The 26,054-nt window shown below is 38.2% G+C and overlaps 1 protein-coding gene across 1 annotated transcript in view; it reads left to right on the plus strand.

Annotated features, from left to right (window-relative positions):
- The window catches only part of EXT2 (exostosin glycosyltransferase 2), a 79,347-nt gene that overhangs the window by 39,059 nt on the left and 14,234 nt on the right, over positions 1-26,054 (plus strand). Inside the window, exons 9-10 of the mRNA XM_051621067.1 lie at positions 9,216-9,405; positions 22,193-22,359. Coding sequence (XP_051477027.1) covers positions 9,216-9,405; positions 22,193-22,359 — 357 coding nt within the window. The remainder of the gene's footprint in view (positions 1-9,215; positions 9,406-22,192; positions 22,360-26,054) is intronic.

The raw sequence follows: 26,054 nt of genomic DNA on the forward strand, positions 1-26,054 counted from the left end.
TCCAGTACCTTACTACCCTCTTGGTGAATAATTTCTTCCTCATGTCTAACCTGAATCTCCCTTCTTCCAGTTTAAAACTATTACTCCTTGTCCTATCACTGCACTCTCTGGTGAAATTCCCTCCCCAGCTTTCCTGTAGCCCCTTCAGGTACTGGCAGGTCTCCCTGCAGCCTTCTCCAGGCTGAACAGCTCCAACTCCCTCAGCCTGTCTTCATAGCAGAGGTTCTTCAGCCCTCTGATCACCTTCATGGCCCTTCTCTGAACCCTCTCCAACAGCTCCATGTCTTTCCTGTGTGACAGCACCAGACCTGTACACAGTATTCCAGGTGGGGTCTCACCAGAGCAGAGCAGAGGGGCAGAATCCGCTCCCTCATCCTGCTGGCCACACTTCTTTTCATGCAGCCCAGCTCTGGGCTCCAGCGCACACTGGCTGCTCATGTCAAGCTTCTCATCTACTGTCATGCAGAGGAGAATCCTTGGCTAGGGAGAATCCTTGACCATGGTTGCTTACTTGTCTGCCTCCTTGGTTTAAGGTTTCTTTATCTTTGTGTGCTTATAGGGGTGAATTTGCTTAGGATATCACTAGGATTCTGAGAAGTAACAGAAAAATAGAGCTCAGTAAAATGTCTTGCTTGTTAATTGTTTTGCTACTCAATTGTTACTACTGCTTCAGGTGTGATATACAGCATTAAAAGCTTTCTTCCTACTTTGACAGTTGGTGTATCTCATAACTCTCTGAGGTGCACATTTTGCTCTGCATTTTGTTGAGCTATTGGCACCCTCAGGAGTTTGCTTTCAGTTTTATGATTAATCATCTAATTTCAGTCTATTTCCTATGATTTCATAGAGTACTGCTTTTTATTAATTTGATTGTAGTGCAGTAGAATTGAATCTATTTTGAGTTATCAAACACTTAACAGATTATAGCCTGTAAGTATGCTAAAAAAAAAAAGCGTTTTTTAGGACCCTCAAATACTCAATTAAGTTTGTAGCAACAATACCTATGAAGAGAAAGCTGCATCTTTCACAAAAGGCTGCCCAAAATTTGTTATCACTTGCAAAGTAGGACTGGTAGGGACTTAATGGCTATTGTCTGAAAATACGAAAACAGAATCACAAAATCATCCTGATTGGAAGGGACCTTGAGGATCATCAAGTCCAGCCATAACCTAAATCCACCTACTATAACCTAATCTACCTGTTCAGTGATTAAATCACGTCCCTAAGCACCACATCTATATTTCTTTTAAACATTTCCAGGGATGGTGACTCCACCACCTCCCTGGGCAGCCTGTTTCACTGTCCAGCCACTCTTCTGGTAAAGAAATTATTTCTAATATCCAGTCTAAACCTCCCCTGGCGCAGCTTCAGGCTGTTTCCTCTGGTCCTATCATTACTTACTTGGGAGAAGAGGCCAACACCCACCTCCCTACAACCTCCTTTCAGGTAGCTGTAGAGAGCAATGAGGTCTCCCCTCAGCCTCCTCTTCTTCAGACTAAACAATCCCAGTTCCCTCAGCCTCTCCTCATAGGACTTGTTCTCCAGACCTTTCACCAGCTTGGTAGCTCTTCTCTGGACACGCTCCATCAGCTCTACATCCTTCCTGAAGTGAGGGGCCCAAGAACTGAACACGTTCAGTTCAGGGACACGATCACTTCTCTACTCCTGCTGGCCAGACTATTCCTGATGCAGGCCAGGATGCTGTGGCCTTCTTGGCCACCTGGGCACACTGCTGGCTCACGTTAAGTTGGCTGTCAACCAGTACTGCCAGATGCTTCACCATGGAGCTTTCCAGCCACTCATCCCCCAGTCTGTAGCTTTGCATGGGGTTGTTGTGACTGAAGTGCAGGGACCAACACTTGGCCTTGTTAAATCTCATACATTGGCCTTGGCCCATTGATCCAGCCTATCCAGGTCTCTCTGCCAAGCCTTCCTACCCTCAAACAAATTGACACTTCCTCCCAGCTTAGTGTCATCTGCAAACTTAGGAAGCAGTCAATCCCCTCATCAAAGTTTGTATCCGAGGAAAGGGCTATTATCTTGGACAGTCAGCATAAAAGTGATATTCATGCATTTAAAATTGGTGAGGCATGTTCATGGCTAGATCTGCATATAGATAAGCTTTATTCCTCTTCCCCAGATATTCCTGAAGTCTCAACACAAAGAAACACCTTATATTGAGTCTGTAGTTTCCCAAGAATTTTAAACCACTATAAGCAAGTACTGTTGTCAAAATCAGCAGTCATGTTCTCTTCTACAGTTGGATGACTATTTCTCTCTCTGTGTGCTACCTTTGAATTTTTTAATTGACTTATGGTGAATTAACTCAAGTATTTTTCATCATGTAAAACTTACCCAGCAAAAAAAAAAAAAAAAAAGGGGAGGGCCCAGGTGGTTGGAAAACTGCTTGTTTTGGCATTATTTTGGCTTATATTGGCTCAAAATATTAGTGAGACTGTTGCCTGAGTATCTTCACCACAGCATGGATGCAGCAGCAGTGCAGGAGGGTGTTTTTCCAGCAGGGGAGAGGATAAGGTACAAAGAAGGTAAATGCATGTGCCGTTACATTCAGGTAAGCCAGAAACTGACTGCTTTGACATTGTGCATTCTAATGATTAGGTTTGGGCTGGATTAGAACTAATGACCTGAGGTATGAGATGTGATCTATTATCTTCAGTTAAGTATTATGCTCTAATAGAGGTGAATTACTTTCTCACTCTGCTTCTTTATGTAGAGTATTTAAATTTTCCTCTTACTTTGTCTCATAACTTGCTAAGATATATGGGTTTCTGAAAAATTAATAAGACAGGGTTTTCCCAGATTTCCTTATATGCATTTGTTGAAATTCTTTCAAGCCTGTTTATAACTTAGCTGTAAAACATTAGAATTTTTTTTTTGTCAGGGGCTGCTTTTGAGCTTTGACCTTGGATGATACAGACCATAGTTTAGTAATCACTTGAGAATATCACTATGCTGAACAATAAACATACCAAATTTCATTTCTCCCAGTGAGGCAGAAAACAGCACCATCCTTTGTTTTAAACTAAAATACCAACTTCACTTAGTGCAAAAAGTGCCATTCATTCAGCAAAGCCTCAGTAGGATGTTAATTTACAAAAACTTTGTGCACCTCTGCCAATTACCAGGCAGCTGACATTTGTTAAACAATCAAACAGTTTATTAGATCTTTGAGTAGTATTTTACAGCCCTACTACCATTTCTCATCTTTAAAGCATTAAGGAAATATTAACATAAATTTATTATTTTTACTTGCAAATGAGAACAAGCTAGCACTTTTCTGGGCAATACACATCTGGTATTTTTTTCATTGAACAATATTAGTTCCTTTTACTGCTGTATTTTCAGCTACCTTGTGCAATTGTTTGAATCAGCTGGGTGAAATTCTGCTTTGTTTGCCTTGCTAGAAGATAGATATTCTTTCTTATACTAAATAAATTTCAGTTTATTGGTATGTTTTTGCACTGTTGATGTTACGGACAAGTCGAGGATACCACATTTAATCAGCTTTAAGTACTGATGTTTTTGTGTGTGTATGAAACCTGTTGGTTATCTAACTTACCTGCCCAGAGGTTAGGATTTTTCTCTTGCACAGTGATAGGTAACCTCACAATTAACTTATGTTGTGTGGCTAGTACTTAGTGTGTAGGCTTATTTCCATTGTAAATTTATATTCTTTGAGGCACAGATGATTTTTTTTTTAATTTAGTTTACAAAATCTGAAACTAGATTTTGTCTATTTCACTTTAATTACGTTTTAGTTCTTAAGACTGTACCTGACTACTTAATACTGTTGGTTTTTATTTCCTCCATTAACTTTTTCTGTGTCTTTAGCTGAGTAGTCATCTATATATACAAGTGAAAGATAGGTTTTTAATCTCAGCAAAGCTGGTTTTGAGATGCACCCAAAGAAACAGTACAATTTTGCTGCCATAAGGTGAGAGTCTGGTTCTTACCTTTTTTGTTGCACTGCCTGTTGCCTCCTGTGGCTTCGTAACTGTGCAGCTTTATTTTAGGTAGTGGGAGTAATGAATTATAAAAAGTATTTTCAAATAATGTGACTTTGCGGCTTTGGATTCCTCAAGTCATCTTTTCAGCAGTACCTGTCTTTTCTGGCTTATGGAACATGAAAGGTCTGTTAAGCTCTGTTTTCCCAATTCAGATTCTGTCATACCCTTGTTTTTTTTTGGATTACAAGTTGCTATGTCGACTTAGAACAGGGGGGAAAAAAAACAAAACCACAGAAAAACATTAATCTTTTTCTTGGTTCTCTTTCCAATTGTTTGAATATCCTTATCCAAGTTATAATGTTGTAATATTTTTCGTATTCTTATTCTTAAAAAAGAATGGCAATAAAATTGATGTATTCCAAAAAGCAAATTATTATTACAACTGTAAATATGAACTCAGTTCTTGATAATTCTCCTCTTCCTGCTGCAAATGTATTCCTTTGACACGTTATTGAAATTAAGGAGTTGAAGAGACGAGCCTGAAGCTGAGTCTTTATATCAAAGAAAGTGTTCAGCCAATAGTTTCTGACAGAAGGACTCAGACAACTGATGAGATTTAAGAGACTTAACAAAAAAAAGATGCTGATGTGTTTCGGTTACGTGATGTATTTGGAAACTCAGAATTCAAGATTCATGACAGTATCAGATTCCATCACCGAAAAAGGAACAGGTAGAAAATTCTGTGGGTCTTGTGGCTAAAATATTTTTGGGGAGGTATAATTTTCATCAAAATGTGAAATGATGGCCACTGCTACTTGGCTTGTGATTCTGCAGAGTGTAAGCACTGGGGTTGGTTCTGGAGAAGTAGAGAGAGTGAATTCCTTTGGTTTTGCCCTGTGACCACTTGAGGATGGGAAACATGATGAAACACTTTCTCAAAGTATTCAATAGAAACTTATCATAAATAATTGGAGCAAAATAGAATAAATCAAGGCTTTTTTTGGTCTGGTAATGCATAATTGAAACCACATTGAGGTTAGAATCATACTCAAAACAACCCAGCTGAAAAAGCCTTACCCACAGAGGCAGGGAATATATATCCCTGCTTTGCTTAGATGTGTAGAACTGCTTAGCTACTGTTTATATTCAATACAGTGTTATCTCTGTGCTTTTAAAAGTCAGTGAGTTGTTCATACCCTGTGGTTTCACCAGTATGTTGGTTACAACAAGTGTCAAGTCTAGTTGTTGAAAATAAAATACATATGGAGGAAAGCCTTACTATCTATCTCATGGAAGCAGTTCAATTTTATTGTTCTCAAATGCTGTTGCTGAGTTTTCCCACTAAGTTCTTGGCTCTCTTCTATTGTTTGGGACATCTTACATAGCCTTGTTTTCCTAGAGACCATTCTGTGATGCAATTTGTAAAGTGTCTGCTTTGTCTTTCCACAAGTATTTTTCAATGGTACTTAGTGTACACCCAAAGAAGAAGTTTTGGGGTAGGACCCTGTCTTACTTATATCTGTTATTTTGCCAATACCTTTGAGACTCTGTAGCATTTATAATGATTGGCCAGTTCTCAGACCAGTTTTGGTCTCACTTCTGTATCCTGCTAAGAATGGTCTGTTTAAAACTTCTCTGCTAACTTGAACCTAAAGTCTCCACATCAAGACCAACCTTAAGCATCTCACATGAGAACTCAACTCCCTTGATACCTTCTCCTTAATGTGTTAACTGTTCCTAAAATAGAGTCAAGTTGTTTTTAATAACCAAGAGGGAGGACAATGGATCTATAGTAAAGGAAGACACTTTATTTCTAAGGCATTATTACACATACACACTTTAGTGGAAAGCATGCATGGGACAGCTGCAGCGTTCTGAATCCTTGCGTATATACATGTCCATTCCTGAATTCTCCTCCTTCCCTAGCTTCAGGCTATCACTAAGTTCTCACTGTCATTCAGGTCTCACTACTTTGGCTTTGCATGTGAACTGCAAAGAGCTGTCAGATAACTGAGACTGTGAGACATAAGTGAAATGAGCTTGCTCTTAGGATAGTGGCATTTGAACTTGATCCTTTTTGCCCATAAAAATGATCCATGACAAACAACCTATTAATCCTGGATTAATTATGCTGGCTTCTCTAATGATTTTACCTGGGAGGGCAAGAATGAAGGGTTGTCTTACCCCTAGCTGAGTGTCAGCGCTTTGTCAAAGAAAGGTGATGGATTATCAGTCCTCTGTTGCTGTTTGCTCTTCTCTCTGGGAGTGAAAGTTACTGTGAATTTCTGTCAAGAATGTTAATAAATACAGGATGGGAGCAAATGTTCCTTCACCACTTGGTTTCTTGAGCATTGACTGGGAGAACCCATCCTTAGGTCATTATCCATTTCATGCTTTGCTGCCATAATGGAGATTCAATTAGGTTGCTGTTGAATTAATTGCCTATATGGTTTGCTTTTCCCAAGCAGAAATCTGGAAGACTTTAGCAAATTATGGAGGCTTGAATTTGCCTGATTTCCTGCAGAAAGTGGGGTCAATAGGTCTCTAGACAGTAGACACACTCTTCAGGCAGGCAGCAGGGGGTTGGCTTTTAATGGCACTTGAGAGATGCTTAATTGCCTTTTTGAAATGTTTTTCTCAAATAAGAGGCTTGGTTCTTCCATCCATTAGAGAGTGTCTACAGGCTTTTCCCTCCCTCCATCATCCTTTAGTAGATGCATGAACAAAAACACCTCAAAAGTTGCCTTATTTATTATTTTTCTTTAAAGTTGTAGCCAGCAGGGGAGAATTTTTATGCCTTTCTGGAAGTAGTAGAAGTTGGAAAATTAAGTAATACACATAAAACTGAGGTTTTTAAGAGAAAGCATGATAATATTTAGGCACATATGCATGTGTTCACGTGTGAACATCTATCTGTATGTTTTACTGTAAGTACTTAAAATAGTCTTAGGTGATAGAAAAGTAATAATCCTTTTCCAAGGATATTATAGCAAGTAATTTGTTAGGAAATGCTGTGGCCAGAGAGAAAAAGTTGCTAGAAAAACTTTGAGGGAGCTATTAATTTAGATGTCAATGCTCTTCCATAAGTAGGAAATAACAGCATTATCCATCAATGACTCTACCATTTATTTCTTCTGGTAGGGCAGAAATGTAAGATTTTCTTGGCACTCTACTGAGTAGGGTGTGAAACCTCTGCTTCAAGTATTAATGAAAAGAGGTATCTGAAAGTCATTTTAAGAAGCTGCTTGGCATTACAAGGGTCATTTGGGTAATAGCAGTCTTGGGGTGGGGGTTGTGTGGAAACAAGTCTGTAAAGCTTTAATGAGATGGATTGTGATTTGCTGTAGGAATTATTGAAGCTGGATCAAAATCAGAAGGCTGTCTGCCTCTGCCACTAGTCTTCTGGTAAAATGAGCAAAATTGTGTATTAAAGCTTGAATTTTAGAAAATGTCATAATCTGAATGCAGATTTGTCTCTGCACATACCAGTTGCTAAAGTAATGGATATATATTTTCGGAATTACTGTAGTCCTCTGCTATCACAGCTAGCCACATCCGTTTCACGAATGGAAGTTCCAGATTATGCTGTTACTATTTCTGCGTTATCATATTGCTCCTGTTGGGTAAAAACAAGAGCTTCATGCTTTCCATTAGGAACCTCATGCACAGTTTCTGTTGAATGCTTCTTGTACCAGACTTGATAAAATATGTGTAGCTGAAGACCAGTTCATCTTTCCAACTCTTTTAGGAAGATTGCTAAAGGTTTTTACTCCTACTGATAGATCCCTGCCTGTCACATACCTTTAGACCATCCTGGATAAAGCAGTGTGTCAATGCTGTGTCTCGTTTTCACCTCATATATATCCCCCACTTCAGTGTTGATTTGTTTGTAGAAGTAAATTATATTCATACCCTTTTCTTTTTATTTATTTTCCTTTGCCAAAATGGTTAAAATGTTATGATCTCTTTTAGTAAATAGGCGCTCTATTCTACTAATTCTTGAAATTATTATAATTAGAGGTGTCTAACCACTAAACATGAGAAGGATGATTGTTGGGTGTGTGAAGTAACTGAAAGACTAAGTAAAGAAATGGAAAATGGCAAAGTTTACTTCCTGCAAATATGAGCTGATAACTTTGAGCTTGTGAAACTTGCTTTCCTCTTGATACAAGCAGGCTTATAGTATGAGATTAGGTGGAGGTTCTCACAGTGTTTCTGTAAACTGCTGGCTGTTACTAACCTCTTGTGAGTGTTCATGGTTTTTACAGGCTAGGATTCAAGACTTTCCTGCAAAACAGCATCACTCAGTTTATGCTTTCCTAACTCCCCTTTTCACCTCGTCCCAAAAGGTCTTGTTTTTCCCTTTGCTTCTCTGTCCGACCCCTGCTTGGAACATCAGCTGGAATGGAAAAGTTGAGACTGAAATGCTGGCACTTTCATTCCTGTCAAATGGTCCCTTCACTGCTTCCTCCCCCATGTTGTTGACTCCAAAGGAGGTTGGCACATTCAGCAAGAATTTAGTTGTCTGTCTTGTCTTTTGCCAGCTGAGCTGTCTTCCTTATGCTGGCACTGTGTTGCAGTAAGGCCTTTAAAAAAGAATGCCCTGGTTAAAATTCACAAGGTAATGATCAGAAATTCATCTTTGCATCTTATGCCCTTTTTTTTAAGAAAAACCACACAATAGGTGTTTTTTTCACCCTTTAACACAGTTTTGTGGAAGTTAGTACCTTATTCCTCTTAGTGCCTGCTTTTGCCTTTTTTACTTGGGTACCCACTTTATGTCAGGTTTATGTTTTGCTTTGGTTTTGTTGTTGTTAACTCTTTTTAGCTTCTGAAACTGTATTGCTGAGTTAAGTTTCTTGTTGTTTATAGAGTCCTTACTATAAATACAAATGTCTTGAAATAGGGATTAGTAAATGAGAATTGAGTCATGCTAGCTAGGTTCAAGATTCAGCTTGGTTTTTCTTTGGTAATATTAGTTTCTTCCACTTTATTTTTTACCTAAACCCTCTCGTTTGCAACATTACAGCAAGACAAAAATGAAAGTTGAATTAAGAAAGGTTTTGAGAAATTGCTGAAGTCACCTGTTGCCATAATTGGAGAATCAATGTGCCTGATCTGAGCCAATTAAAAATCTGTCAGTTAGGTGCTGGCTACACAAAGTACACCCTGCTGTAATAATTACTCCCTACTGTGATTAAATCACTTGAATCAAATTGTTTTCCTTTTTTCTTTTTTTCTTCACAGAAATGGAGCAGTGTGAGCAACCCACTCTTCCTTCCACTGATCCCACCACAGTCCCAGGGTTTCACAGCCATAGTTCTGACCTATGACCGGGTGGAGAGCCTTTTCCGAGTCATCACGGAGGTGTCTAAAGTGCCTAGTCTATCCAAATTGTTAGTTGTCTGGAACAACCAGAATAAGAATCCACCAGAAGGTAAGACCCCCGTGGTAGGTGTGGTGGAGGAGAGTGAAACTGAGGGTAGAATGCCTGCTTGCACCTGTTACAGAATGATCTCTTCTACTTTGTTAATATGTCTTTGAAAAGTATTTCATGGTTACTTTCAAAATAATAAAATTGGATTTTTTTGGGTGGCAATGTTTTTGAAAGTGAAATGAGACAAGCCAAAGTAGATTAAAAGAAAAAAAGCATACCAGTGGTTGTGCAGCTGACTTCTGAATCAAAGGTAACAGATGCAACAGTTACAGAAACATTTCTGGCTTTATTTTGGGAAGCAGTAAGGAGAGACCCATCTGTGATTTATCAATGCTGGATTTTATTTCTCTGTAGACACTCATCACAGTGATACTACTGCTAGGCTTTTTCCTAGGGTAAGTGTTTTTCAAAGCAGCAAAGTAGTTTGAATACTTGGAGTTATAAAATAAATTAATATTTTGACTGATGAAATGAAATCTTGGGACATTTTGGGTAGCTGAGTAGTTCCCATGCCACCAGAATGTTGTGTGAAAATGCTACAGCTAGCTCAGTAAGACAAGACATGTGCCTTTTTCTAGAAGATTCTGGTTTCAACACATATGATACTATATTGCTCTTTATAGTCCTTAGGAGTGAATCAGGTGAAGTCTACACAATATTTTTAATTTTTTTAATTCATATTTATTGTAAGATGAGGGCACATTCACAGACCTTTTCCCAAGTGATTTAAATGTGTAGCTTTTAAGATTTGGTGTCAAAAGTCTTTTAATGACTCTACTGTGAACTCAGTGCCGTAAATCTCTGAATTAATTCGTTTAATTTTCAGTAGCTGAGGTGTGCTTTGCTGGCATGGATATCTGCTGGCCTGGCGTTCTGCCATACTGTATCCTCTCATGCCAGGCCCTCAGTCTCAGGCTGCCCAGTCCTCATAGCTTGCTGCCTGTGTTTTCAAACCCAAGATCCTAGTCCCATGTTTCTCTGTCTCCTTCCATATAACACTACATGTGTAGTTGCTGCTCTGTCTCCCACCAGCTCCCTCTTTTCTCAGCCTTGGGCTGTCTGCTTTTACTCTTCTCCCAGGTTCTCAGCTGGAAGCAGAGGTTCTGACATTGGTGAATTCCTTTATGAAATCAAAGTAGCTGGGCTTGGCCTGTGGTAATACCTCCAGTGCCAGGCAGCCACTCCAATGTGGCTTGTTTAATTTCCATGCTTATTGCTTCCTTGGATGAGCTTCTTCCAAGTTCAGAACACAAATACTAAAATCCTGAGCATTTTTCTGGGCAATTAAAGCCTCCTGATTCTTGATGAAATACTGTAGATAGATTAGTTTGTTTCCCATACGCTGTACATAGAAATCTCATTCTCATCTGAAAGCGTAGTGATTTTGTGTGGGAGAAGAAATGTTGCCTTCTAGGAATAAGTGTTCAAAAACATACTATATTTGGTGGTACAGAGCCTTGTGGATTCTTCTGTAGTGAATGAAGTGTGTCGTTAGGATTCCTTGCTTTGTAAATATCTTTTCAGAGGTTTCAGCTGCTGCTGTTTTCCACTATTCCAAGTTAGCTGTTGTGTGTAGTGGCAAGATGCAATGTAAAAATTAATCCCTGACTCCTTGTCTCAATTTACCATCTTCTAACAGCTTCTCAGAGCCAAGCTGTTGCTAGCATTCACTTGACTCATTTGCCATTTTGGCAACTTGCTCCAGTTTAAAGCAGAGTAGGTTTATTGTTTGCTTTAAAAAGTGTTCTGTAATACTGCTGTGCTAAAGACCTCAAGTTTAGTGACTTATTAAATGTTTTGCAGTCTCTTAGAATGAGAAGTGTTGCATATAAATTGATGATAAGTGCAATTTTTGCAGTAAGTTTTTTTTCTGAAAGCAAAAATGCTTAGTGTTATATTCAGTTATGTGATCACTGAATGCAGGTGGATTTAACCCAAATTGATTATTTCCACATTTCCCTAGAGTGATTCTGAGATACAGGAGAATTGAAGCAAATAAATTATTAGAATGATTGTTTTTGTTAAAATGTTTGGTCAATCTTGCATTTAGAATTTATTGAAAATTAAAGTGTTTAACTTTTTTCTGCCTCAATTGTCACTAAGTCATAAACTAGTTTAAAAAAATCAAACACCTTTGCCTATAGGGCTTAACATTGTGGATTTTGAGAGCACAGTTGAAAGCACAGGCAGTTTTGCCCTTACGTTAGCCTAAGCATTGCATTGATGCAAATAAATATTTGTTTCTAGCATCCCATGTCCCTTTATTGCTGTCGTAACTATTGTAATCTCTTGGCCTATGGCTAGAGAGAGGTCAGTTTGATTAAATTAACTTCTTTTATTCCAGATCCATGCTGAGCATTCCACTTGGCTCTTCAGCCAGTCTCTAGTTCAGTCTGTCTATTAGTGATCCTAATCCTTGGACTTCAAAGCTTCTGCTGTTTATAGCCTGTTAAAGCCAGGAAGTTTCTGATGGATTAGAGCAAGGAATGAGTTTGAAGTTTGTAATGTGCACCACTGTCACTGATAAAGTCTGGTTTATTACCCTACAGTAGTATCTGCACTTTTATGGCTATTTGCTTTTAATTGGTTATAGTAAAGCTGAGGTACTTAACCCCCTAGAGCATCAAGTGCAGTACTTCCTGGTCCTTCCCATGGAAGGGACAGCCTTTGGTACAGGAGCAAATTTGGACTTTTGTCATTGCAGCCCTTTGTGTGTTTGTTTTGCATGTGTGAGAGGCCTGGCTGAAGGACATCCGAGTTGCCATCCTTAGTGATTGTGATTGTGTGTGGTAAACTGAGAACTGGATTTAGATCTCCTGAGATGTAGCTAGTATAGTGCCACACAAATGTGCTTCTTTCTTTCCTCTGTCAACATCAGAAAAATACTGTAATTGAAAATGGCATTATTATCAAAGCAATATGTGTTGGAAATAGAGGGAATCTGTCCCTAGCAGTGGAAAGTTTTTAAGTACATGCAAGTTGTAAAATTAATGTTGGATGTTGTTGGTTGTTTGGTGTGGGTTTTTTTTTAATGAATGCTTACATGCTTGTAGTGAGGCTTTAATGTAATGAAACCCAGCAAACTCTGGACTTCAAAGAAAAACAGAATAAAAATGAAATACTGAATTCTAAATAGTGTACAAAATTAAAGTTACTGCACCCCTCAACAAATGCAGCATTCCATAAGATAAAAAAACTTTTTGCTTGTCCTCAGCATTTAGTAAGTTTGAGTGGAAAGGTGTATTTGGCAGCATGACCTGAAAATGAGCTGGTGGTGTCTATTGACAAGGCTGAATTGTGGTCACTTGGCCATCAGTACTGCTGAGCATCCCTCAGTGCAGGGAGGAGGCAGCAGCTGATCTCAGCTGATGTGCTTTCAAATGAGAGCAAGTGTGAGGAATCTGCAAGGTGTATAGAGTACAAACTCCTTGCAAATCTAGGCCTGCCAAGGTAGATTCCGCTCTCATATATATGACTGACAATTTTTGTGTCACATTGGGTAATAGTATATAAAGTAAACTGCTAAAAGGGCAACTGATTAGGTGAACAACAGACTGGAAAGTTTTCACCCAGATAACACTCAAAAGTATAAAGTTGGAGGAAAGTAGCTACATGTATATGGGCTAGAAATCAGTAGCAATTTAAAGACTATTTTTCCCTCTGATCTATGAGTTTGGAAGGACCACTCTTGTAACTTAAAATGTTTGAGAGCTGCGTGTGTGATTCTGAGGCCATCACTCTGTTTCCTTTGGAATCACTGAAGGGAAATGAGCACCTCCATCTAGTCTGCATTAGGTATTTTTTTAAGATGAACTAAATAATCCCTGCAGAAGTAGCCTTTTTTCCTTCCCTGAGTATGAAGGAAACACAAGGTGGCTTCTGCAAGCTTAAATGACTGACCTGAAGTCACCTACCAGTCTGCTCTGAGTTGCTGCTGGTTTTTCCATGCTGGTACCTGAACACAGTGAAGGACACACAGACTATATCACAGGCTCTTGAGAAGACCTAGAGTATAAAACTGCTATGTAAGTAGCATCATTCATGGTATTATTATTAGGTAGAATCTGAGATTTTTAATTAGAAAATTAATGTCTGCTTTGAAATAAAAATAAAATATCAATATATTAAAATATAAATAATAAAGGAAATTGCCTTTTAGAGGTTTAATCTGAGTACCTTCAAAACATTTACAGATATGTATGTATCCTGGCTGTGTAACCAGTAGCTTAACTTTCTATTCCCATTTTACAGCTTTAGAAACTGGGGTACACAGAGGTGAAGTCTTCACCATCACTCAGTAATTCAGCTTTAGATCAAGGAATTGGTCAAGAAGGTCCTGTATTTTGGCCTTCATTCAACACACTGTCTCCCCATGCTTTGTATTTGAGAGATATCATAGGCAAAGGTGTGTGTAAAGGGGTGGAAGCTTTACTGTGTCTTTTGAGGTCTTCACTAGATCTGTGTGCCAAAGTCAGAATACTGTGCTTTGGGTAAGACTGGAAACCAAGGGTCTAATCTTTTGAGTTTAAAATATGAGCAGTGTCTTAGAAAAAAAATAATTCAAATACAACAGGTAAATCTTTGAGCAACACAGATTTTTAAGTTTTCAGAGTGCTTGTCATGGTAAAACATTGGATCTTCTATTTGAAGTCGCAGAGAGAAAATATCACATATGATAAGGAGTTTAATCTGAAACCTTAAAGCTTTATGGAATCACCTTGTGGGTCTTACGTGCTCTCTGGATTTAGGGGATGTGGTCTCTGTCTTTGGCTGAGTTTTGCATATATTCTCAGCCATATAGGGTATGCAGGAAGCCTGTCAACCCAGCAATAATGCCAGCAGGCCCGTGATTGTGTGTATAATGTTAATAAAAAGATTAGCAGCTTTGAAATATTATAAGAAAAGTTATTTTATTTTCTCACTCACTCTGTATCCATTAAAATAAACATTGTGGTCCAAGTGTCTGCTGCTGGGAATATTTGCGTAGACAGGATGTTTTTTCATTTCCTTCCTCAGCCAAATACTTTTGCCTTTTCATTTGTGTTTGTCTAAATTGGTGGTTCTGCAATTCAAGAAAATAGTCTGTGATAGAAATTTCCATGGATGTTTCATTGTGTTCATTTCAGACAATTGTAGAAATCATTTTGTTAACCCCATAAATAGTATGAAAATGTATAGATGCATTACTGTTAGTAGACGTACAAGCTACAAATCAAGTGTGTTAGCTTGATTCCTTTTTAGGTGCAGTTTTATAGAAATGAAAAATGCATTTTAAAGAATGTGTACTTTCTGTGCAGTTGTATTGGTAATGGTTCCTGGAGCTAAGTTGCTGATACGCTTGGAATAAGATAGAAACTGTAAGATTTATGGGTATTACTGCAATAATAATATTTGTATTTCAGTTTGGTACTGTTAATGGACAATATTGATGTAAAACTTAAGATACTGTATCTTAAGAAAGTGTTAACTTAAAAAAAATAATAATAAAATATTAGGTGGCAGGGGTTTTTTTTTGCATACTATACCATAGTCAGCACTGTTAGGAATGTTTTTTTGAGGAAGTCTAGAAATTTAGCCTAGCAAACTCAGCCTAACAAAACTAGGCTCTAAATAATGGCCTAGAAACCAGTGTTCTATTTTGTTGTATGGAAGAGAAAATATGTGAATTACTGTAGACAAATATAAATATTGTAATGTAAGTAGAAAGCATCTGTTTTGAACAGGTAGTTCAAAGTTGAAGCAGTTGAAGTGCCTGAATAAACTTTTTCAGTCAGCCATTATTGAAGGAATTCTGGCAATAAATAGATGTAATATGCTTGGTGTTGTTTCTGACAGTTTTTTGAAACTTCAGATTCCAGCTAAGTTCTGCCGTGCAGTCTTGGAGACTAAATGTACTTTTAAGGCTTCCATCGTTGATTTTGATTAGTTTAACTCATACAGACTATTGTTGACCAATTAGAATAAGCTTCAAATGAAGGATTTTATAAAAGATCAGGTATGAGAGTTGAGCGTGGTGTGTGGGATTCTGTGCAAATTCAGGTACATACAGAGGAGCATGCTTACAGATGATTTCTCCCAGTGTTTTATTGATGTTATTCTACCTTGGACAACATCTGGAAAGGATTTTTCTTTTTACAGTTCCAAATGGGCTCCATAGAAGCTGTGGGAAGTTTGAGCTATATATGGATTAATACTCTGGTGCCAGGTTATCATCAGGCATGGGATATTCCTAGCTGTTGTTTCTGTGGTAGTAAAACAGGGGAAATGCATGTTTGGATGAGCGTCTACAGGAGTCATCAAAATGCTATTGTTTTAGCCAATAAGTGGATCTTTTTAAAATTTTAATTTGTGATATTCCTCTTAATACTGGCAAGCATCCAGTTTTTGCCAACAAGAGTACACACTGCACTTCCAGCTCTTCATTATCCTTTCCTGCTGCTTCCAATTGCAAATGCAACAAACCATCTGCGTTTAAGTATCACTTGCTATTTTTGAGCTTGATGCTGCTTAGAATGGGTGTCTCGAGAATATTGGTTAGCTCTGCACAGCAGCTGTATTGATTCTCAGTTTCCCTAGGTTGAAGGTTGAAATTGGAAATGGTTTATTAATAATTAGAGCAAGTAATTTCCTAAATAAATACACTTTGGTCTGCTCATTGGATAGATAATGCATCTGCTGCTAATGGGCCCCTCGGGTGCTATTAACTTCCTGGTGTCTCAGAAGTAAGAATTCAGAGAATGATGGTATTTAACAACATGATGGTACCATTTCTCTTTGAGAAGAGGTAATGCACTGCATAGAAGTACTGCTTTCTGTTCTTTTTAATGAACCCTCTATTATGTATGATGTCACAATTCATTTTAGAGCTGAGAAACAGGGCTGGCTTTCAGACTAAGAATTCATTTTTATATCTAAGCATTTTGTAAGCTTTTGTTACTTAGTTTTTTGTTAGAAACGTATGATGGCAAGCTTAGGGAGGTGTGAAAAGTGAAAGGGTTTTTTTGGTGTGGTATTCCTTCAGGTTGTTGCCTCTCTTGTGATTGTTCCCCCTTCTCTTCCTTGTGTCTTTTGTGTAAATTCACTGGGAGTTGTAGCTGAGAAATGGGTATTTAGAGAATGAAGGGTTTTCTTCCTCTTCAGTATGAGTGTTTTAAATGGAATGTAATGATGGCACTTCTCTTGATCCTGCAGTCTTTGGAAATCATATTGAAAACTGAAAAATTTTCTGTGAGATGCAGACTTGCAGCATTAATGGTGGGATTATGGGCTTGCCAGAAATACAGCCGTGGATGTGGTTGTTAAGGATTGCAAGCCCATTAGAAGAGGAAGCTGCATTTGGAAGTTAGGAAACTGCTGATTTTGTGTTTAGAATACCACATGGTGTTTTCTCTGGGCAGCTCCTGCAGTCAGTGCATCAGTAGTCCTAAATAGCACAAAGTGCCAAGAATGCCCTGAGTCTTGTTGCCAAAGACCAAGTGTGTTGTTCAAACACTCTTCTCATCATTATTTCAGGCTGACGTGCAGTAGGAGGTGCCTGCCATTCTCTTCTTTGTATATGAATTGACTTTTATAAACTCAATAGAGCTTTATTTTCATATTTTATCTCTGTCCTCTGCTACATCACAGAAAGTCCTCAGTGGTTTTTTAAAAAAAGTGAGAACATTTCCTAGTCCAAACATCCATTTTTACTTTCGTATGCTTGAAGATTCTCATGCCATCTTGTCATCCTTCATCTGCATTCTAGTCTTGGGCTTCTTTTATCTTTCTCATACTATATTAAATTAGGTAGTGCCTTCTTACTGTAAGATTAAAGCATTTGCTTCTGCCTTGATTATAATAAAGTCTATTAAACTGAGGATTTTCCCCATATAAGTTTTGTTACTGCTGAGGTTTCTCATGACTTTCCAAGTGGTATCTGAAAACTTGGAGCGTGGTGTTACAGAAGTGGCAGACCCTGTTTGTGATTTCTCTTTAAGCCACATTTCTCCTATGTGTAAAAAAGCAGAGTACAAAGACTTACTTTCTGTGGTCTTTTAAAATAAATACAGACAGCTTAAACTTCCTGATGGGTTATTAAAGTTTGACTTCTGAAGTAGTTGTTGTCTTTTTTTTTATTGACTATTTGCTTCTTTTTTGGTTCCTGCAGCAGGGCTCATTTTGAATACTTGATTCTCTGAGTGGAACCTGCTGTTCTTTATGATACTCATTTTTGCCCAGGCTGCCAAAGTGGCTACCCAGGTGTCATCATGCCATGACATCTCCCATGTGCTTCCATCTCTCTAGGTACAGCAACTTTCAGTATCTGATCAGCCTCCAGGCAACAAGTAGTCTTACTCTGTCTTTTGTTTTTGCATACTGCAGAGTAACTGGCACCCTAATGTCTTATTCAGAGTTTCTCCCAAATTGTGCTATTTTTCCATTCATTGATTTAAGTCCAAATTCCAAAACTTATTTTCTCAAAGGACAAATATTTTACAGTAACATACCTCCTTTTGAAAATTGGTCATTTAGAGAAACTTTGCAAGACCTTGGTACATCATGTGGGTTTACCAGGATTTCCTGACATCTGAGATGCATACTGTTTATAATTAGATTACACCTTCATTTTTCATACACTTCTCATTAGTTTTTCTTCTGTTACTGTATTTTTATGCTATCGATATGCCTGTTATTAAGCTATCAAACAACTGATTTTTCCAAAGAGCTAGAAGTTTAAGGTATCCACATATGCTTGCTTTTCTGAATTATTATTTTTCAATCCGACTGACTTTTTGGTTTTGTTTTTTTGTTTCAGTATATTCCTGGACTGAAATAAGATCTTTGTTGCAATCTGTAGTCTCTTTTTTTCTACGTGTAGTAGATTTGAAAGGAAGAAAAGCCTGGAAAAGGGAGTACTTTGTTGATACTTACAAATACAAATTTACAAATGTATACAAACCTATGACAATTCAGATTGCTACTGAAACACTGGTCAGTTGGAGTCTCTTCAGAATCTATCAGCCTGCATACAATTATTTGATACCAGTTTTGGGATGATAATTGGATAATTAAAGGCAATTAACCTAAGAGCTTAAAGATGCATGAAAATGTTAAACAGTTTACAGTGTTTATAAGGCCATGATGTGTGTCCTTGTGAGGTACCTGTAACTACCTTATAAATATGGATACTTGCATGTTATATGATAAAACCAGTAAGAAAGCAGTGAGTTGACCTGAGAGTACTAATTTCCAGTAAATGGTTCCAGTCGTTCAGTGTTACTGCCTCCTGAGATGAGGGTGATGAGTAAGATGAAAAATTTGGAATTTCAGCAGTGTCTTACTGGAATAATTGTTTCAAATTATGGTTCAAGCAGAGGATTTCAAAGACCTTACAATACTAAGAATAAATTAGCTCAGTGCACTGTAATTGGAATGCATGGCTCTTGGCCATTTTTGTTGGATCCCCAAGGCACTTGCTGTGTCTCCCCAGCTGCTGGCTGAGTGTAACTTCCATTGGAGCCCATCATAGTAGAGTGGCTGAATCCTTCCAGTCAGCTACTAACCAATATTATAAGTCACTGACGCATGCATTGGTGTTTGAGGTGGTGCCTCTTGCCTTATACTAGAAGGAAAAGAGGTAAAATGGAACATGAACCTCTATACGTGTCAAATACAGGCCATGGTCTACAAGACCAGCCAGATAAAAGTAGATTTTACAGTCACTTTTTCACTCTCACAGGAAAAACCTTGGGGTGGGAAACTGAGTAAAAATTTTGCTGGTAAATATCACTCTGTATTTCTTTTTCTTTTTGGCCACCCAAGCATGCCAATCCTTCTTTTTAAAATACATCTTCAAGAAAAACTGACTTTTGAAGACTTGCTGTAGTTTAGAAAGACAGCTTTGTTTTCTCAATGAAGTAGTGCTTGGGCTCTGCTTTTTTTAAGCAGTGTGTAGCTCTGTGTTTTATTTAAGAGTGTTGTGTGAACTGTTAAATCTGAGGGGCCCAGTGGCAATGAGGATGAGGACGCTCATTCCTCGGTGAAAGTTTTATGTGTAGGTGTTCATAGGCTTGTAAAGTTTGAGGCAGAGGGGATGGTAGTACCATGTGGGTTGACCTGTCAGTCGGGAGTCACCACATCACCTTCCTTTGCAATCCAGTGACTGCTATCTAACTTGGGCACCTCTTCTGCAATAATACCCAGCCTTGTTCAAAGGCAAGATGTACAGCATCAGCTGCTGTCCTTGGTAACTTCCTCCAGATGCTATTAAAAATGTCTGCCTTACTTATATTTGAATTTGCCTGGCTTCAGATTCAGTCATTGTTTTTTGTCTTTTTCCAGTTGGTTGAAGATACGTGGCATTTTTCTTCCTGTATAGATACTTGTACATATTAATCAAACCCACTTTTTGTTGTCCCTTTATCAGGCTAAACAGATTGATCTCCAAGTTCCACCATAAGACATTTTCTCCTGCCCTCATTTAACTTATGTTCTTTCCGGTTTTGCTTTGAAAAATAAACGAGAAACAAATAGCATGTTCTCTGACTGTGTCTGCCCACAGGGAAAATTGCCCTCCACTCCTCTTGCTCCATTTCTTACTACTTATAAATCTACGTCACAATAATTACATTAATTCATTTTGCCCCAGCAGCACCGAGGTCTGCTCTGACCCCTTAATCCTTTTCAGCAGCTGCTCTTGGAGAAAAAGTTGCCTTCATCATCCTAGTATTTAACTGTGTGTTGAGTTGTGTCAGGCTGGTTTTTTGTTCAAATGCACCTAGTTGACTAAGCAGTCCAGAGTGCTCTGTATGACCTTATTGTCCTCACCGTTTTTCGTGTCTCCAGGCTTTGCATCACTTGCTAATTGCATTGACAATTTATATGGATTTCAGACCACTGATGAAAATTCCAGTGGATTTGGGCCCAGTATCAGTTCTTACAGACCACAGAATTACAGAATGGCTGAGCTTGGAAGGGATCTCTGGAGGTCATCCTGTTCAACTTCTGTGTTTAAGCAGGGCCACTTAGAGCAGGTTGTACAGGACCATCTCCAGATGGCTTTTGAGTATCTCCAAGGATGGAGACCCCAGCACCTCCCTGGGCAACCTGTGCCAGTGCTCAGTCATCCTCACAGTGAAAAATTGTTTCCTAACATTCAGCATGAACCTTTCAGCTTGCACCCATTGTCTCCAGTCCTCTTGCTGGGCAACACTGAGAAGAGCCTGGCTCTCTCTTCTTTACACCTTATCTTCAGGTTTTGTACATATTGATGAGGCCCTTCCTGAGCCTTCTCATCTCTGGGCTAAACAGTCCCAGCTCTCTCTGCCTTTCCTTGTAGGAGAGATGCTCCAGTCCCTTCATCATCTTCATGGCTATGTGCTGCGCTGTCTCCTGTATGTCCATGTCTCTTGTAATGAGGAGCCCAGAACTGGACACAGTACTCCAGGTGTGGCTTCACGAGTGCTGAGTAGAAGGGATATACACCCTTTGAGGTGTATCCTCATACACATTTTCATTTGACACAGAGAACAACTTACAAATTATCTGATCAGTTACTGTGTAGTTGTTTAAAAGTATTTTTACTTATTTTTCTTATCACGGACTGTTGTCATCCTGTCCATTTCACCAGTCTAAGAAACTGAAGTGTTCGTCTATTCACTGTTCGCAAGGTACTTAGATTCATCTTACAATGCTCTCTTTTGCCTTAGGTTTTCATTAAAATAAGTTTATTGTGAAAGCCATAAGCAACCAACAAATCACATTGGTACTTATTTTGCTATTAATTACTTTTTGATCAATTGGTGCTTTTGGGATGCATTGTCCTGTAATAATGACTTCTGTTAAGCTTTCTACTAGAAAATGTAAGTGGTTAAATATGTGCATTTAGAATGAATGTTTGATATTTTCTCCTTGGCTGTGTTTCTTTCAGCTTGGTGCTTTGTACTTGTGCTTGTAGTTATACTTTTGTAGGAATAGGAGAGAATGTTGAACAAAATTTAATATGTGTAAAAGAAACTATATGCAAAAGAAATACATGTAGCAGAAACTGTTCATGTGACACTTAAGGTGCTACATTATAAACGCATAGCAAGAAACGGAATCTAATCTCATTGTAAATTGGATCCAGTTGTATATCTACAGGTTTTCTTGTTGCTGCTTAAAGCATCATTTGACTCCTCAGTTCTCTATTCGACTTGTGAGGATGCTGTGGGGCACAAGTAGAATCCTTTTGCATTTATCTAGCTTAATTTATCACTGTCACTTAGGACTTTGAAGATGAAAGGAATTCCTCATACATAGAATCTACTCCTTAACTGTCAATAGTGATTAACATTTTAGTTGTATCTAGATTTTTAATGATACTATAAAATATTTCTGCAGTATTCGATAAAACTACCATCCTTTTCCAAATTCTTTGTCTCTAGGTTTGCAGTCAGTGCTTCGATTTCTTTTAAATAGTTGTAGTTGAATAGAATGTCTTCTCTTGCTGTGTTTCCTAAACTGACACACAGTGTCACTGACTCTTGTTATGTGGTTATTGCAGAGTGCAGTTTTGGGGAAGCTATGGTCTGTATGTGTGGGAGAGCTGTGAAGCTCTGTGTAGAGAACAAAAGAGGGAAAAGCAGCTGAACATCTGTCTCTTGCCTTCATATGCTTACATGTTTGCCAAAGTCAGGTGTAACTTGGCCATTAAGAAGTTTTTGTTTAAGATACGGAGAAAAAAAAAGTCAAGCTAAGACAGATATGCAGGTTTGTTCAGAAGTAAAGTCTAATATTGAATTCTATTTCTTTCAATTTTTCTCTCTAGATTCCCTCTGGCCAAAGATCCGTGTTCCCCTGAAAGTTGTTAGGACTGCAGAAAACAAACTTAGTAACCGCTTCTTCCCCTATGATGAGATTGAAACAGAAGCAGTGCTGGCTATTGATGATGATATCATTATGCTGACCTCAGATGAACTCCAGTTTGGCTACGAGGTAAGAGAATTGTGTTTTTTCCCATCTGTTAGGCTGTCTATTTCAACATTGCATGTGTACATAAAGTGGAGGAAGCTCTGCACAGTCTGCTGATTCAGATTGGTGTATCTCTCTTTACTGTAACAGTTCAATGCTGACTGAAGTATTTTTACAGTTAGTTATTACTTTTTGGAAAAAACTGCCAGCTAACAGAAAATTTTTTGAAACTGGCATTGTAATGCCAAGAGACTCCAGAAAATGTTGTGTAGTTGGTGTAATGGAAGCAAGTCTGTGAATTGCGTGTTTCTTAACAGTTTTTAGACAAATCAGAAGTGCTGTCCCAAGTTAATGTGTCTTGATGGACAAGGCAAGTTTCATAGATCAAGTATTTTGGGAGCAGAGGAGGCCTTTTGAGGGCATGCTGAAGAAAAGCGGGGTGCAATGAAAAGAGGAACTGAAAAACGTCAAGGAGGGGCTGCATGTATTGCCCTTGAAATGGCAAAGCTTCAGCACTGTTGTGGTAATGAGGGTATCCACAAAAATAAAATTCATCCAAATCAGTTACCCATGGCGGTACAAAGAGGTAAAAGTCTTCATAGGCATTTGAGTAGTGCACTTAAAGAAACACTGTTGCCTTCCTTCCAAAATTTTGGTTTGAATGAGTTAATTTTTGTCTTCCATTTGTATTTAAGACACAGTCCATAATCTGGCATTACTGTTGTATATGTGCATTTAAGACAAACATGCTGTATTTTTAATTCAATCAGAAACATTAGGAAATGTAATACCTCATTTTAAGAAAGGTTTGAATCCTTTAGTCACTCCTGTACCTGCAATATCGAGAGCAAGACAATACCAGGCTTCATACATGAGAGCTAGAACTCGAAACTAGTACCTTAATTGTGTGGAAATAATGAAACCCACTTTTCTAAAGGGCAGGAAGCAAACTAAATAAGATAATTATATAATTTTTAAAAATATGAAGTGTAGTTGTTAACACAAGAAGATATTTTTTAAGAGCTGTTTTAAAATAAGTATTTCTGTAATGTGAGAATATATGTGATCAAATATGGCTCTTTCTCCCTCTCAAGTGAAAGTGACTTGTTAGCAAGTAATGAGCTTTTGGACTCAAGAAATAGCTTGTGGTAATGTGGGAGTGCTGATGTAATAACAAAGATGTTAAATAGTGGAGACAGAGGTTTAATCTATCATGTGTGTCTCCAGAAAGGAAATACTTCTTCCCTTGCGAGGTTAGGAGTAACAGGTTAGTACATGAAGAATGAAAGATGGAACAAAGAGAAGATGACTGAAGGAAGGGGCGGGGGGGTCTTGGCTACATGTGCCTTCTCGATGCTCCACTGTCTACACTGAATATTTTAAGCACTGCCCTGCAACAGCAGAACAATCAAATGTTGGCAGTTGTGCACACTGACTTACTTTTGTCTGTGTTGGTGCAATAGCTACTAGTTTTGAGGGTGAACTGATGGGCTAAGAAATAGCAAATTCATTAACATGCGTGCTGTGTAAATCCTGGCTCCGTTTGCAATTTGTTTTTTCATTTTTGTCAAGCTGTCTCAAAGTAAATTAAAGTAAGTTTTATAAAACCTAAGTGACCACATAAGTAGTTCCAAATTGATCTCTGCTACTGGCAGAACAGGCTTGGAGGACTTTGAAGCAGAGATTAAAACAGCAGCTGAGTTTCAGCTACGTGAGCCACAAGTTGTGAGAAGTAAAACTGTGGCACTCATGTCTCAAGTGTTAATTTAAACATCCTCAATTGAGAATATCTGTCACTTCATGTATATTGAGTCTGGGCACTTAGGCAGAAAAGGGTTATCCTTATGAAAAAAAAAAAAAAGAAAAAAAGAGGCAAAAGAGAGTTTGTGTGAATTCTCCTGTAGTCAATGTGATTAGGTGGCAGTTGAGCCTTAAAACTCCATCCCTCAATCAAGCTGTTGGACTGTACTAGCAAAACTTTATTGGCCTTCTGTGGACTGCATGCACTGCTTGCAGGGACTACTTGAGCAGCAGTCCTTGTATTCAGTGTGTGAACGTAACTGTTTGGACACAAAATTGTTTAGTCTGGCAGACTGAAAACTATTGCTTTTGCAGTTTTTTGCATTTTGTTATAAATCCTATTCCATTTGGCTTACTGGACAGCCACATTGATGCAAAATGAAAAAGCCTTATTGAACAGATACTTGAGACAAACCCGTGGGTAGTTTGAATCCTTGTTTTTTGAGATTGCTCTTTTCCCCCTGTCAAATAAATGTACAGAAATGCCTTTGAATACAGAAGCACAGCGGATTGCTTTCTAAATACACAATTTTCCTCGTATACAGAAGGAGAGTGGGTGATACAGTTCTTATTCTCTGGCACAGAAATCAGGGGCTGAAGATTGATCTTTCCTATCCCTGAGTGTCTGTGACTTACTTGACAGACCTGAACTGACTCCCAGATGTTTAAATTGTCCTCAGCCTGTGATAATTTATTTATCTGTTTATGTGTGTTACCAGAAAAGTATCTCTCAAGCTCTTGACTCCTTTGCAGGGGAATCCAGGGGGACCAGTAGCAACATATAATGTTACTAGAAAGTTTTATTTTAAAAGTATGTCTGCTTCTACTTTGGTCATAAGAAAGGCTGGAAACGTGACATTCAGTAATTTTCTTTTCTCCTCCTGACATCCTTGAGACTTTACATTTAAACATGTGGCAAAACCCCCTCTGTCACAGACTTGTCTGAATGTATAGAGCAAGCCTAAAAAAAACAGAAAACTTTGATCTCTGTACACTTTCAGCCATAAAAAATTATAGTCACACTCAAAGTGTCCGACATTTTTTACTTGTTAAAAGTGAACTATTATGGTACAGTGATTTATGACGTTGCATAAATCTATTGGAGCAAGCAGAAAAATAGTCCCTATGTGCTGCTGTACTAAGGTAGTAGAAGAATACTCATGACATTCTGACTTTGAAAAAAGTATTTCTGTTAAGTTATATGATGAAATCACAGGTGTGGCTTGGGGCACTGGAAAAAAAATTGTTAGAGCCAGACAACTTTTTTCCCTGCTTACTGATCTTTGTTGTTTGTAGAGGGAGCATGGGAGAGACCCAAGACGAGGAGCAGCTATTTACGTGGTCATACATAACCTTAAAAAAATTAAAGCAGAACCACTGGCTGCTCGTGAAGTTTGGTGTTTGAATGCAGGACTGAAAGCACATATTGCAGTGTTTCCACCTCTGCATCTCAGCTGGCCTTGGGCCAGATGGCTAAGCATTTCTGTCAGACTGAAAAGCAGGGATAACAGTTTCCAAGTATTAAGTTCATTAAGATTTTTTTTATTAGGTATTTACGCAACTCTTCATCCTTACAAAGACAATGTGTTTGTATTATGGCAATTATAGAAATAATTAAATTCGTGTTATTGCTCTGTTTTGTTCATAGAAAATATTGGATGGTGTATTGCTAAGTTTGTGTTTTTTCTGTTGGAGGCTTTTTTTGCCTACTGCTTGTAGATGGTCTTATTCTGTCTTGGAGGTCTTTTCAGTGCTTCATGGCTCTGCCATTCTTTTAAAAAATCAGCTCTGAATTGCATGTTTCACTAGGCTAAAATAATCAAAAGTTTGAATGCCTTCTGTAGAAGAATTCTGTATCCATTTTGTCTGTTAAATATGTAATTTTCAGCGTTCAATTACCGAATGAATAATAATAAAAT

The sequence above is a fragment of the Apus apus genome, chromosome 5 (assembly GCF_020740795.1).
Source record: "Apus apus isolate bApuApu2 chromosome 5, bApuApu2.pri.cur, whole genome shotgun sequence".
NCBI lineage: Eukaryota > Metazoa > Chordata > Aves > Apodiformes > Apodidae > Apus > Apus apus.